The sequence below is a fragment of the Leucoraja erinacea genome, chromosome 34, assembly GCF_028641065.1.
Source record: "Leucoraja erinacea ecotype New England chromosome 34, Leri_hhj_1, whole genome shotgun sequence".
NCBI lineage: Eukaryota > Metazoa > Chordata > Chondrichthyes > Rajiformes > Rajidae > Leucoraja > Leucoraja erinaceus.
The window spans coordinates 19,335,182-19,347,940 of NC_073410.1; the positions used below are offsets into that span (position 1 = coordinate 19,335,182).

The 12,759-nt window shown below is 46.2% G+C and overlaps 1 protein-coding gene across 1 annotated transcript in view; it reads right to left on the reverse strand.

Moving 5' to 3' along the window:
• Positions 1–12,759, reverse strand: part of psap (prosaposin) — a 75,600-nt gene that overhangs the window by 13,433 nt on the left and 49,408 nt on the right. The window contains exons 8-9 of the mRNA XM_055661953.1: positions 11,041–11,136; positions 1,266–1,361 (exon numbers count right to left, since the gene is read on the reverse strand). Coding sequence (XP_055517928.1) covers positions 1,266–1,361; positions 11,041–11,136 — 192 coding nt within the window. The remainder of the gene's footprint in view (positions 1–1,265; positions 1,362–11,040; positions 11,137–12,759) is intronic.

Below are 12,759 nucleotides of genomic sequence, written 5' to 3' on the forward strand. Positions count from 1 at the left end.
CATGGCATTCACTGCCCAGTCCGTGTTTTTCAATGTAGACTGGACAGTGAGGGGACTAGCTCAAGAGCGGGTCAGTGGGCGATGAATAACAGGACAGCAGGCGGTGGAGCTTTTTCCTGTTTCAGCGCGATCAATGGACCAACTGAGGTTACTCGTGCTGACACAGGAGTAAGCTCCACCGTCCGTGGTCCTGTTATCCATCGCCTGCTGACCCGCTCTTGAGTTGGTCCCCTCACGGTCTACATTGAAAGACACAGACCGGGCAGTGAATGCCATGCAGTATCACCCAGCGCAGCAAGTGAGGCCATGTCCTCCTCCCGGCGGCAGTCGTAATTTAAGGATTTGCGGGAAGCGGCTGATATGAGCGAGGCCGGCGAGCGGCAGGAGAGGTGTTCAGACGGAGAGCACTGCCAGAGGTGAGCGGGCCGGCAGAAGGCGCAGAGGTCCCGGCGGTCGCTCGCAGCCACCCGAGCTACTTCCCTCCCCGGCCACAATGCGTTGGCTCCACGCCCGTAGCGCTGTGGCAGCAGTGAGTGAGTTGCTGGCATGATTCCCGACCCCCTCCTTCTCAACGCTCCTGCCCATGCTGCCCCGGGCCAGACTCCCCACAAGCTGTGAAAGGAACTCTCTCCCCCAATTGGTCCCTTGAACTAGTATTGTCATTCAATAAGATCGCAACTGATTCAACTTGTCCTGGTATGCTCCCGTATTTCCCACCATCTCTCCACCTGCCGTCACCCTCCACCCCCCACCCATTCAGTAATTCAGAATGGAGGAAATTTGGAAGCCTTGGGCAAATTGAATTGTTACTTTCTTTATTTTCTTTTTGAGCGTGAGATATTCTATGTCCCCCCAGCCCTTTTTTCAAAATTTCGCAACTCGAAATGGTGATGCGTCTTTGACGCATGTGCATCTTCATTGCCGGGAAATACGGTACTTTATTAAGAGATATGGCTTTTGAAGGCAAATTACTTTATAAAAGTCGACTGACTGCTCACAGAGAACAATTTGCGCATGCGCGGTTTAAGATTTTTTAAAAGCCGACTGACTGCCTACCCCGAGTAATTACTCACGGCACGTGCCTGGTCCGTGGATATGACAGGTTTAGCGGGATATGGGTCAAACGCAGGCAGGTGAGAATAGTGTAGATATGACACGTTGGTCGGTGTGGGCAAGTTGGGCCGATGGGCCTGTTTCCCCTGTGACTAAGTGCCAGTTTCTTACTCTGGTCATCTAATCTGCTGCCCGTAGTTCTGGGTTCTCACCTCAGTTGTATTCTTCTGCAGAAGCGTGGTGATCTCCTTCATGGCAAACTCACACATCACACATCCCTGCGACTCTGTTTCCTCCACCAGCTCCTTCTAAAGACAGAAAATACTTAGTGTGAAGAAAAAATTAAAGGTAACTGAAGCCACTATGGATTTCACAGGGAAAGGTGCCCCACAAGCTGGACTGTGATTAAAGAGAATGCAATGGAGATTCACCAGGTTCTTGCCCGGATTGGAGAACTTTAGTTATGTGCAAGGGATTGGATAGACACAAAAAGCTGGAGTAACTCAGCGGGACAGGCAGCATCTCTGGGGAGAAGGAATGGATGATATTTTGGGTCGAGGCCCTTCTTCTGGTCTTGTCTGCAAAAGGGTCTTGAGTTACTCCAGCTTTTTGTGTCTCTTCGGTTTAAACCAGCATCTGGAGTTCCTTCCTACACAAGAGATTGGATAGGCTTTGCTTGTTTTCCCTGCAGTGAAGGAAGCGAAGGATGACTTCATGAAAGTATGTAAGATCATGCGGCGCAGCGGTAGAGTTGCTGTCTCTCAGCGTCAGAGACCCGGGTTCAATCCTTACTACGGGTGTTCTGTACGGAGTTTGCATGTTCTCTCCGTGACCTGCTTGGGTTTCCCCCGGGTGCTCTGGTTTCCTCCCACACTCCAAAGGCGAACAGATTTGTAGGTTAATTTGGCCTCAATAAAAAGCGTAAATTGTCCCTTATGAGTAGGATTGTGCTTCTGTCGGCACAGACTCGGTGGGCAGAAGGACCTATTTTCACCCTGTTTCTCTAAACTAAACAAAAATGAGGGGTATAGAGACGGAAAGTAATCAAAATCTTCTTCCCAGGGTAGGGATATCAAAAACAAGAGGGCATAGGTTGAGAGGAAAGAATTTGAAATGGGACCGGAGGGGTCAGGATTTTTTTTTACATATGCAGTGTTTGATATCTGGAATGCACTGCCAGACACAGACACACTCACAATTTGTACAGGGCATGAGACAGACACGCTGATAGGTGACTCATAGTAAAACATGGATAAAGGGGATTTGTCTAGATGTACATAAAGCGTGGATGTGGTGGGCCAAAGGATCCGTTTCTGTGCTGTTTAATTCTATGACTCTCTATTTTCCCTAGATTGGCAACACAAAAATTAGCTATTTGAAGAATCCTGGTTTGTTAAATTGAGCTCTGAGGGAAATATTAGTTATTATTATTAAATAGAATTGTCAACCTTTATTCAAAAAGTTGTTTCGTTCATTTCAATATATATGTATCAATTAAAAGTAGTTTGGGAGACTTTTGGAGATAAGAGAAAATGTTTGAAGACAGAAGATAGACCAAAAAGCTGGAGTAACTCAGCGTGTCAGGCAGCATGTTTAAGAAAGAACTGCATATGCTGGTAAAATCGAAGGTAGACACAAAATGCTGGAGAAACTCAGCGGGTGAGGCAGCATCTATGGAGAGAAGGAATTGGAGACGTTTCGGGTCGAGACCCTTCTTCAGACTGAGAGTCGGGAGAAAGGGGAAAGAGGGATATCGACGGCACAGAACAAAATTTATAATATACATCAATGATTTAGATGAAGGGATTCAAAGTAACATTAGCAAATTTGCAGATGACACAAAGCTGGGTGGCAGTGTGAACTGTGAGGAGGATGCTAGGAGAATGCAGGGTGACTTGGACAGGTTCGGTGAGTGGGCAGATACATGGCAGATGCAGTTTAATGTGGATAAATGTGAGGTTATCCACTTTGGTTGCAAAAACAAGAAGGCAGATTACTATCTAAATTGTGTCAAGTTGGGAAAAGGGGAAGTACAATGGGATCTGGGGATCCTTGTTCATCTGTCAATTAAAGTAAGCATGCAGGTACAGCAGGCAGTGAAGAAAGCGAATGGCATGTCGGCCTTTATAACAAGAGATGAGTATAGGAGCAAAGAGGTCCTTCTGCATCTGTGAGATGCAGTGGCCCTTGTGAGACCACGCCTGGAGTATTGTGTGCAGTTTTGGTCCCCTAATTTGAGGAAGGACATTCTTGCTATTGAGGGAGTGCAGCTTAGGTTTACAAGGTTAATTTCGGGATGGCGAGTGAATGGAGCGGCTGGGCTTGTATACTCTGGAGCTTAGAAGGATGAGGGGATCTTATTGAAACAGATACGATTATTAAGGGTTTGGACACTCTAGAGGCAGGAAACATGTTCCCGATGTTGGTGGAGTCCAGAACCAGGGGCCACAGTTTAAGAATAAAGGGTTTTTAGAACAGAGACGTGGAAACACTTTTTCTCACAGAGATTGTGAGTCTATGGAATTCTCTGCCTCAAGAGGCCCGTGGAGGCTGGTTCTCTGGATACTTTCAAGAGAGAGCTAGGTAGGGCTCTTAAAGATAGCAGAGTCAGGGGATATGGGGAGAAGGCAGGAACGGGGTACCAATTGGGGATGATCAGCCATGATCACATTGAATGGCGGTGCTGGCTCGAGGGGCCGAATGGCCTACTCCTGCACCTCTTGTCTATTGTCTAAAGGATAACCAAAAAGTAACGATGATAGAGGAAAGGCAGAGCCCACAATGGTTAATTGTTTGCTGTGGGGTAGGTGATAACAAGTTATACTGCGTTCCATGTCGGGAGACAGCATGAGTTATCAGAATAGTTCACTGACTATTGTGGCCCTATGGACTTCACAGAGAGACTGCTGTGGCAAACATTGGCCGCGGGACTCTGCGAGCGCACGCCGGGGGCTCCAACATCAAGAACCCGGTGTGCGACCTTGCATCACCCGGCGTGGCTTTAATGGCCGCGGGACAATCGCCATCGCCAGCCGGGGCTTTGACTTTGACTCTGACATCGGGGGGGGGAGTGCAGTGGAGGGTTGGAGAGATACGTTTTTGGCCTTCCATCACAGCAATGTGATGGATGTTTATGTAAATTATGTTTGTCTTGGGTCTATTTGTTTGTAATGTATGGCTGCAGAAACGTCATTTCGTTTGGACCTCAAGGGGTCCAAATGACAAATAAATTGAATCTAATCTAAAAATTTGCATGACTTAAGGAGCCATGTGGCTCTAAGATTCCAGTGTGGTTTAGCATGGCTCCAAGGCAAGGGATCTGAGAGATCTGGCCCATCTCAAAGGCTAGAAAGCTCATTCGAATCACAGAGCATTTATGACACACTATCCACCTGCTGCATCTGTGGTGATAGACTAAAGAGCTACCCAACCATATCCCACCTTGCAGAAGGTTGAAAAACTCTAGTTACTTTCAGGATGCATCAATAGTCGTTGTTTCTCTGCTTCACTCAATCGTCTCCCAAACTTCCTCACCTTCTTGCATCTCCCCAAACACTTTGGCTCGCCTATCTATACATAACTAAAACTCCGATCTTGTTATCTTCCAGTTTGGCAGTCATTCTATTTGCGCAAAAATGGTTCGCGATAGCGCTACGATTTTCCACCAGTTCACTCACCGTTCTCCTGTGCTGCGAGTGTACCAAGTTACGTTCTGATCGGTTGAATGTCGTAAATGTTAGTGAGGTCTAAAAATCTTAAAAACCGCGCATCCGCAGATTGATCTCTTCTCCTGCAGTTGGCGCTGCGCGGATTATTCTCTTCCCCTGTCACTCCCCAGTACAGTCCGCATCTACCTGCGCCATCGCGTCTTTACTGGAGCTGAGGGTGGCTGGCGGAGGTTTCCAACCAAATACAATTTTCGGAGGGACCCGAAGCGACTCGAAGCAGCCCATTCTCAAGCAGCCCAGCCCCAAGCAGCCCAACAGGTCCCACTTAGTCTAGTAAGCATAAATTCTGGGAGCAAAATAAAGCTATTTGGCCCATCAAGTCTCCCCCTCAATCATGGCTGATCGTGGCTGATCGATTTTTCCCTCTAAACCTCATTCTCTTGCTTTCTTGCCATACCCCCCGACACCCTTACTAATCTAAAATCTGCCTTAAAAATATCCATTGGGCTGGGTTGTCGGTTTGCCTGGCAGGGGAGGTGGAGGTGAACTGGCGTTGGCGCTTCTAGGTGCTGCCTGTGGGCCGGTGTCCCATTGATCCGTAGGTCTCTGACCACCTTGCGCGCCCCCCCCCCCCCGGTCTTCCACTGAAAAAAGACAAAAAAAATCGGAATATCGAACTCGCTAAACATCCTCTCTACATTAATTCTATCCAGGCCTTTCACTATTCGATGTTTCAATGAAGCCCCTCATCCTTTTAAAATCCAGCGAGTACAGGCCCAGTGCCTTCAAACGCTCATCATATATTAGCCCACATTTCTTGCAGTCTAAATAATTTCCTCTTCAGTCTACCGCATGGCCACATTCCAACCTTTGTAATTTTCCCCACATCTCTCCCTATTCATAGGCATTTATTATAAAAGCTGGAGTACTGAACCTTGCGGATCTTCACCCACAACAACCCTCAACCCACAAGAACACCGAAATTAGACTGAAGAAGGAACTCAACCCAAAACGTCACCCATTCCTTTTCTCCAGATGGTGCCTGACCCGCTAAGTTACTCCAACTATTTGTGGCTGTCCACAAATGAGTCATTCTCTTTGTTCCCTGTCACTGAGCCAATTTTCAATCCAATTTGCTACCTTTCCTTAGATCCATTGGGCATTTACATTTTTTCATCAGCCCATCACCTGTTCCTGGCAAGAATCACTGCAAGCCATATCAACTCATTGAGCTCAATACTTCCACAAAATATTCAATACGTTAGATACGCCCTTCCTTTAAATCCACATTGCTCCTGATTAATATGTACCTTTCCTATAGAAGATTAACTTTGTCCCTCAATAATCTGTTGCTGGGGTTCATTGGCCTGGTAACAAATCTAGAAACATAGAAAATAGGTGCAGGAGGAGGCCATTCAGCCCTTCGAGCCAGCACCGCCATTCATTGTGATCATGGCTGATCATCCCCAATCAATAACCCGTGCCTGCCTTCTCCCCATATCCCTTGAGTCCACTAGCCCCTAGAGCTCTATCGAACTCTCTCTTAAATCCATCCAGTGATTTGGCCTCCACTGCCCTCTGTGGCAGGGAATTCCATAAATTCACAACTCTCTGGGCGAAAAGGTTTTTTTCTCACCTCAGTCTTAAATGGCTTCCCCTTTATTCTAAGACTGTGGCCCCTGGTTCTGGACTCACCCAACATTGGGTGAATGTTTGGGTGAATCTCTTTTTAAACAACAGAACATCAACAGTCTTCAAATATTCTGGCCATACTCCTGTAGCTACGGAGCACTAAAAATTGTCTTAAAAGCCTCTGCAGATTTCCTTTTTCTTTAGTAGTCTGAGATGTTTGACATGGATCTTGGCGATTTACCAATTTTCAAAAATGCTGTATCTAATAAGGAAGAGTACAGTACAAGAACGGGTCCTTAGCTCCACAATGTCTGTGCCCAACATGGTGCCAAGACCATCACATATCTATAGGTTGCAACTGTAGGTGCTGGTTTAAACCAGATAGACACAAAAAGCTGGAGTAACTCAGTGTGTCAGACAGCATCCTTGGAGAAAAGGAATAGGTAATGTTTTGTGTCAAGACCGTGAGAAGCTGTCTGATGTGCTGAGTTACTCCAATTTTTAGTATCCAACACTTATCTACCTGCACAGAACCCATATCCCTCCATTCCCAGTACAGCCATATGCCTATCCAAAAGTCCTTTGAATGTCACTAATGTATGTATCTGCTTCAACTATCACCACTGGCAGCTCGTTCCAAGCACTCATCAGCCTCTGTGTAAAAAAAACTTGCACTACAAATCTCCTTTAAACACTGCTCCTCTCATTTTAAAGCTATGCTGGGAGAAATATTCTGACTTTCTACCTCATCTGTGCCTCTCATAATTTTATATAGTTCTATTGGGTCTCCCCGCAATCTCTGGCGTTCCGGAGAAACTGATCCAATTCTGTCTAACATCTCCCTGTAGCTAATACCCCTCAACCCAGGCATCTGGTTAACCTCCTCTGCACGCTTTTCAAAGACTACACATCCTTCCTGCAATGGGGTGACCAGAACTGCATGCAATACTCCAAATGCATCCTAACTAAAGTCCTACAAATCTGCATCATGACTTCCTGACTCAATGCCTTGACCTCTGAAACAAGCATAACATATGCCTTCATCAGTCTGAAGAGTCGCGACCTAAAACTTCACCCATTCCTTCTCTCCAGAGATGCTGCCTGTCCCGCTGAGTTACTCCAGCATTTTGTGTCCATCTTCAATTTAAACCAGCATCTGCAGTTCTTTCCTACACATAACATTTGCCTTATTTACCACTCTAACTACTTGTGTTGCCACTATCAGCAAGTTATGGATTTTGACCCCATGATCCATTACATTAATACTGTTAAGGTTCATGCCATTAATCGTATATTTTCATTAACAAACCTTACTCGTATCCCCCACCTCTACACTCTGGTCCAGAACAAGCCCTGCTAGCCTGATTTTCTTTGATGTGACTCTTCTAGCTTTCTGTAGTATTTAGCTCTTGGTATCTCATCCCACCCCCAATACACATAATTGGCATTCTAGATCTAGCAGTCCTAGTTCTTTGTGGGAACATGTTTACTCTGAATGTTTTGTACCTCCATCCTGTATGTCTCCCATTATCCTGAGTTTGATGTAACTAAAGTAGCTGTCTCCAGTTCACTCTTGCTAAATCACTTCAGTCCAATAGGATAGTCCATAACCCTTAGATACACACAAAAAGCTGGAGAAACTCAGCGGGTCAGGCATCTCTGGAGAAAAGGAATAGACGACATTTTGGGTCAAGACCTTTCTTTGGTTTAAACCAACATCTGCAGTTCTTTCCTATACAGTCCATAGCCCTTCACAACTGTGGGACACAAATTCATTCCCACATCCCTGCACTTTTACCTGTTCAATTATTTACCAAATCCCATTGACAAGTCCTTCTTTGAGCTTCTTCCAACACTTTTTCAAGCAAATTGTGGGGCAAAAACATTTCTCAATTTTCCCTTACATTTTTTTTAAGCAAACAATCTTAAAACTGCTCTTCAGTTATCAAGTTTCCTGTCAGGCCATCAAAATATTTTTCTGCTACTTCCCTTCGTGACTTGAAGGAGAGGAATCTTGGCTTTTCAGTTCCCTCCATATAATTCCAAGTTCCTTATCCCTGGTAGAATTTTGGAAAATATTTCCAAACGTGACATGGATGAAGTGGAGGTAGTTAATATCAAGGTTTAGATGTCAAGTATCGAGATATACCATCCAAGCTCATCATCAAACTCGCGGGGCTTGGTGTGAGCATTCATCTTTTCAACTGGATCCTCAACTTCCTGACCAACAGACCCCAATCAGTGAGCATAGGGGACAAATCATTCTCCACGATAATCCTCAACACGGGAGCTCCACAAGGATGTGTTCTCAGCCCCCTTCTTTACTCCTTATACACCCACGACTGTGCAGACATGTACCAATCTAATTCAATTTCCAAATTCACAGATGACACCAGCATTGTGGGCCTTTGATCAGACTTTGCTGGCTTTACCTTGCTCTTAACGTTATTCCTTTCTGACGTTATCTATATACTGTAAATGGCTCGAGTGTAATCATGTATTGTCTTTCCATGACTGGTGAGCTCGCAACAAATGCTCTATACCTCGCTACACATGACAATAAACTAAACTGATAAACTGAGAGGTATTTAACTTTTGAAAAAAGTTGCAGGATACATGTTCCCGATGTCGGGGGAGTCCAGAACCAGGGGCCACAGTTTAAGAATAAGGGGTATCAAAGGTATTTTATTAGTCACGTTCACATACACCCAGGTGTAGTGAAGTGAAATGCTTTTTGCCATTTTGCAGCACACAAAAAAAAGAATAGACATAACACCAATAAGAGTTTTAAACACAAAGAACATCCCCCACAATGGCTCCCACCATGAGGGAAGGCACAAAGTCCAGTCTCCAACCCCAGTTCACCCATAGTCGGGCCCATTGAGGCCTCCACAGTTGCCTCTGTGGAGGCCCGATGTTCCAGGCCGTTCTCGCCGGGTGATGTTGCTCTGGCGTCGGGAGAGTCCTCCCAGCGGCCTGGGAACCCTGGAACGGCCGCTTCCGCACTGGAGGCCGCGCCGGTCGGAGCTCCATAACTGGCGATCTCATCTTGAGATCCCAGGCTCCCGGTGTAAAGTTCAGCGCCGCTGCCCGCAGCTGGTCGTTCCACAGTCCCGCAGCTCCGCGATGTTTTACCCAGAGCTCCAGCACGGCCACCCGGGCAAGGCATCGCCCGCTCCGCGATAGCGCTCCAGCGCTGTGCCGCCGCCGAAGCCGAGGTTCTGGGCGGTTCCCGACAGGAAACGCTGCTCCAGGCCCGCTGGTAGGCCGCGAGGACGGGTCGAAGCTGCAGCCCGGAGAAAAGCTGCCTCTCCGACCAGGTAGGGACCCTGAAAGGTAGTTCCCCCCCCCCCCCCCCCCCACATAAAAAAGTCTAGACCTCCAAACATAACACTTAACTAACTAAAATAAAAAAATAAAAAAACGAAGAGACAGACAGCTGCTGGCTGGGCAGCCGTGTACAGGACAGCACCCCCTACACGTAAGCTATTTAGAACAGAGATGAGGAAACACTTTTTCACAGAGAGTTGTGAGTCTGTGGAATTCTCTGCCTCAGAGGGCGGTGGAGGCCGGTTCTCTGGAAACTTTCAAGAGAGCGAGATAGGACTTTAAAGATGGCGGAGTCAGGGGATATGGGGAGAATACAGGAACGGGGCACTGATAGGGGATGATCAGCCATGATCACATTGAATGGAAATGCTGGCTCGAAGGGCCGAATGGCCTACTCCTGCACCTATTGTCTATTGGCTGAGGGGAAATGCTGGAGCTTCAGGTGGGGTGAATGCAGCAATGTTTCCCCTTGTGTCAGAGTTTACAATCAGTGTTAAGAGATGCAATGAGGAATTCAGGAGAAATTTACACCACCAAATGAGTAGTTGTGGTAAATAATAGAGCATAGAACAATACAACATAGCTAAATCTGCTCTGTCTGCACGTGATCGACAATTCCCTGCATATCATTTGTCTCTTAAATGCAACTATCGCATCTGCCTCCACTGGCATTCCAGGCACCACCAAACTCGTTAAAAAACTTGTTCCACATATCTCCTTTAAACAAAACACTTGTTTTTAAAGGAGAAACTGAACACGTGGGCAAAGGATATGCAAATTGTTTTGGATGAAGCAGAATGAAAAGTTAGACCAGCGCACAAGCTCAGGCAATGACCGGCTGCACTTTTAGTTATAGTTTTAGTTTTAGAGAAACAGCGTGGAAACAGGCCCTTCAGCCCAGAATGTGCACTGACCAGTGATTCCCATACATTAGTTCTATGCTACACACGAGGGATAATTTAAGCAATTAACCAACACAAATGCACATCATTGGAGTGTGGGAGAGAAAGCGGAGCAGCCGGTGAAAAGCCACAGAGTCACAGGGATAATGTACAAACTCTGTACAGTCAAGCACCCGTAGTCAGGATCGAACCCGGCCCTCTGTTACTGTAAGGTAGCAACTCTACCACTGTGCCACTGTGCCTCCTTTTCTTTACTCCTGCATCTTCACCAGGTCCTTGCTAATCTATGGCACGCAGGGTTTAGCCCAACTACACACTCGTTATGGGTTATCGTCATTTCCTCGGTTTTGTGCACAATTGTATGTCCCTATATCCCATATTCAGAAAGTTGATGGAGCATATGGGCATGGAAGAAGTTATCAACAGACCCTTGACTCTGTGGAACAGTGCTTCACCTTCACAGTTTGAACGATGGGTTTCTGAAGGAGCAGCATTGGCACGCTGGCTGCTTGCTGGCAGAATCCGTTTACAGCACAAATCTCTTCTGCACTCTGAAGGAGGAAAGAGGAATAAATATAACTCCTTAAAAATGACTTAACAACAACAAATAGATTCAAACACTATTTTAAAGAATGAAAAGTTAAAAGCACTTTGCCTGTTGCTGCTTAATTCAATAACGCCACCAGCTGTTTGAAAGTCAGATGTCTGAATTTATCGGTGACCGACACAAGGCAGATAACTGCATGGAGTGAGCGCTGTGGAGCATTGCCCACTGGTGAATTTATACTTTATAATGACAAGTTGTAAAGTGAAGAATAGATTGGGTAGATGCATGGAATATCTTGCCCAGAGTAGGGGAATCAAGGACATAGGTTCAAGGTGAAGGGGGAAAGATTTAATAGGAATCTGAGGGGTAACTTTTTTCACACAAAGGGTGGTGGGTGAATGAAACAAGCTGCCAGAGGAGGTTGTTGAGGCTGGGACTGTCTCAACGTTTAAGAAACAGTTAGACAAGTACATGGATAGGGCAAGTTTGGATGGATATGGAAATGGTGGAGCAGACAAATGGCCTAATGCTGCTCCTATGCCTATGCCTTATGGTCTTGGAGAAGTGGTCATACTGCAGTTTAACAGCATGGGTACAGAGGGCGGACGAGTCCAGGACTCACCGAGTCGACCTCATTCACTCACAGACTTTCCACTCTGGATAGCAGTGAGGATGATGGTTGAGCACAATGGGTGGCCCCACGGGTGGCTCAACTGCACAGAAAGGAAGGCAGAGGCAGCAATAATGGCGGCACAGGAAGTGGAGGATAAGTGAGATAACCATGTGGCTGCAATGATGGTACTGGAGGGAGGGCTTTAGATGTACAATTCACTGGGACTTGTCTGGGGACCGAACAGTTTGGACGGTGCCCTTGTACCAGAACAGACCCACCATCCTTCTGAGATATTTGCTAATGCTATTGGAGAGTGTTTAAACTGGGTTGGCGAGGAAATGAGATACAGAGTAGTCAATGATAAGAGGAAAACTGTTGGTTCAATAGGCAGAGCATTCAGAAGCATGATAAGGCACATACGAGTATCTTGTGGCAAATTCAATCTATTTTAAATATGTCGTCTAACAAGTACCTGACTAATAACTGAGAGCAATAATCAGGATGGTATCTACCATAGTATTTTCTGTTTTAATATAGCATTTCCAGCGCCTGTACTATTGGAACTACAGTTTATTTTGATTATGCTGGCATAGAGTTTTGTATCTTTTAGACCATTTCCAAAGGCAATAAAGTGTCAATCACACCATCATTTGATTGAAAGACACAGCATGGACACCTGCCTTTCGTGCCACCCAGTCCACAGTCGATCATGCTAGTTCGGTTATCATGCTTCCCCCCTCCCCACTAGGGGCAATTTACAGAGGCCAATTAACCTACAAACGTCTTTTTGATGTGGGAGGAAACCGGTGGGAGGGACAACATGCAAACTCCACACAGACAGCACCCAGGGTTATGATCAAAGACAGGTATCTGGCGCTGTGAGGCAGCAGCTCCACCAGCTGGGGTATAAGATGGTATTCAGGTGAGGTAGGACAGGGGTGACCAAGGACAGTTTCTTCCCAGTTGTTATCAGGTAACTGAATCATCCTACCAACAATTAGAGAGCAGTCCTGA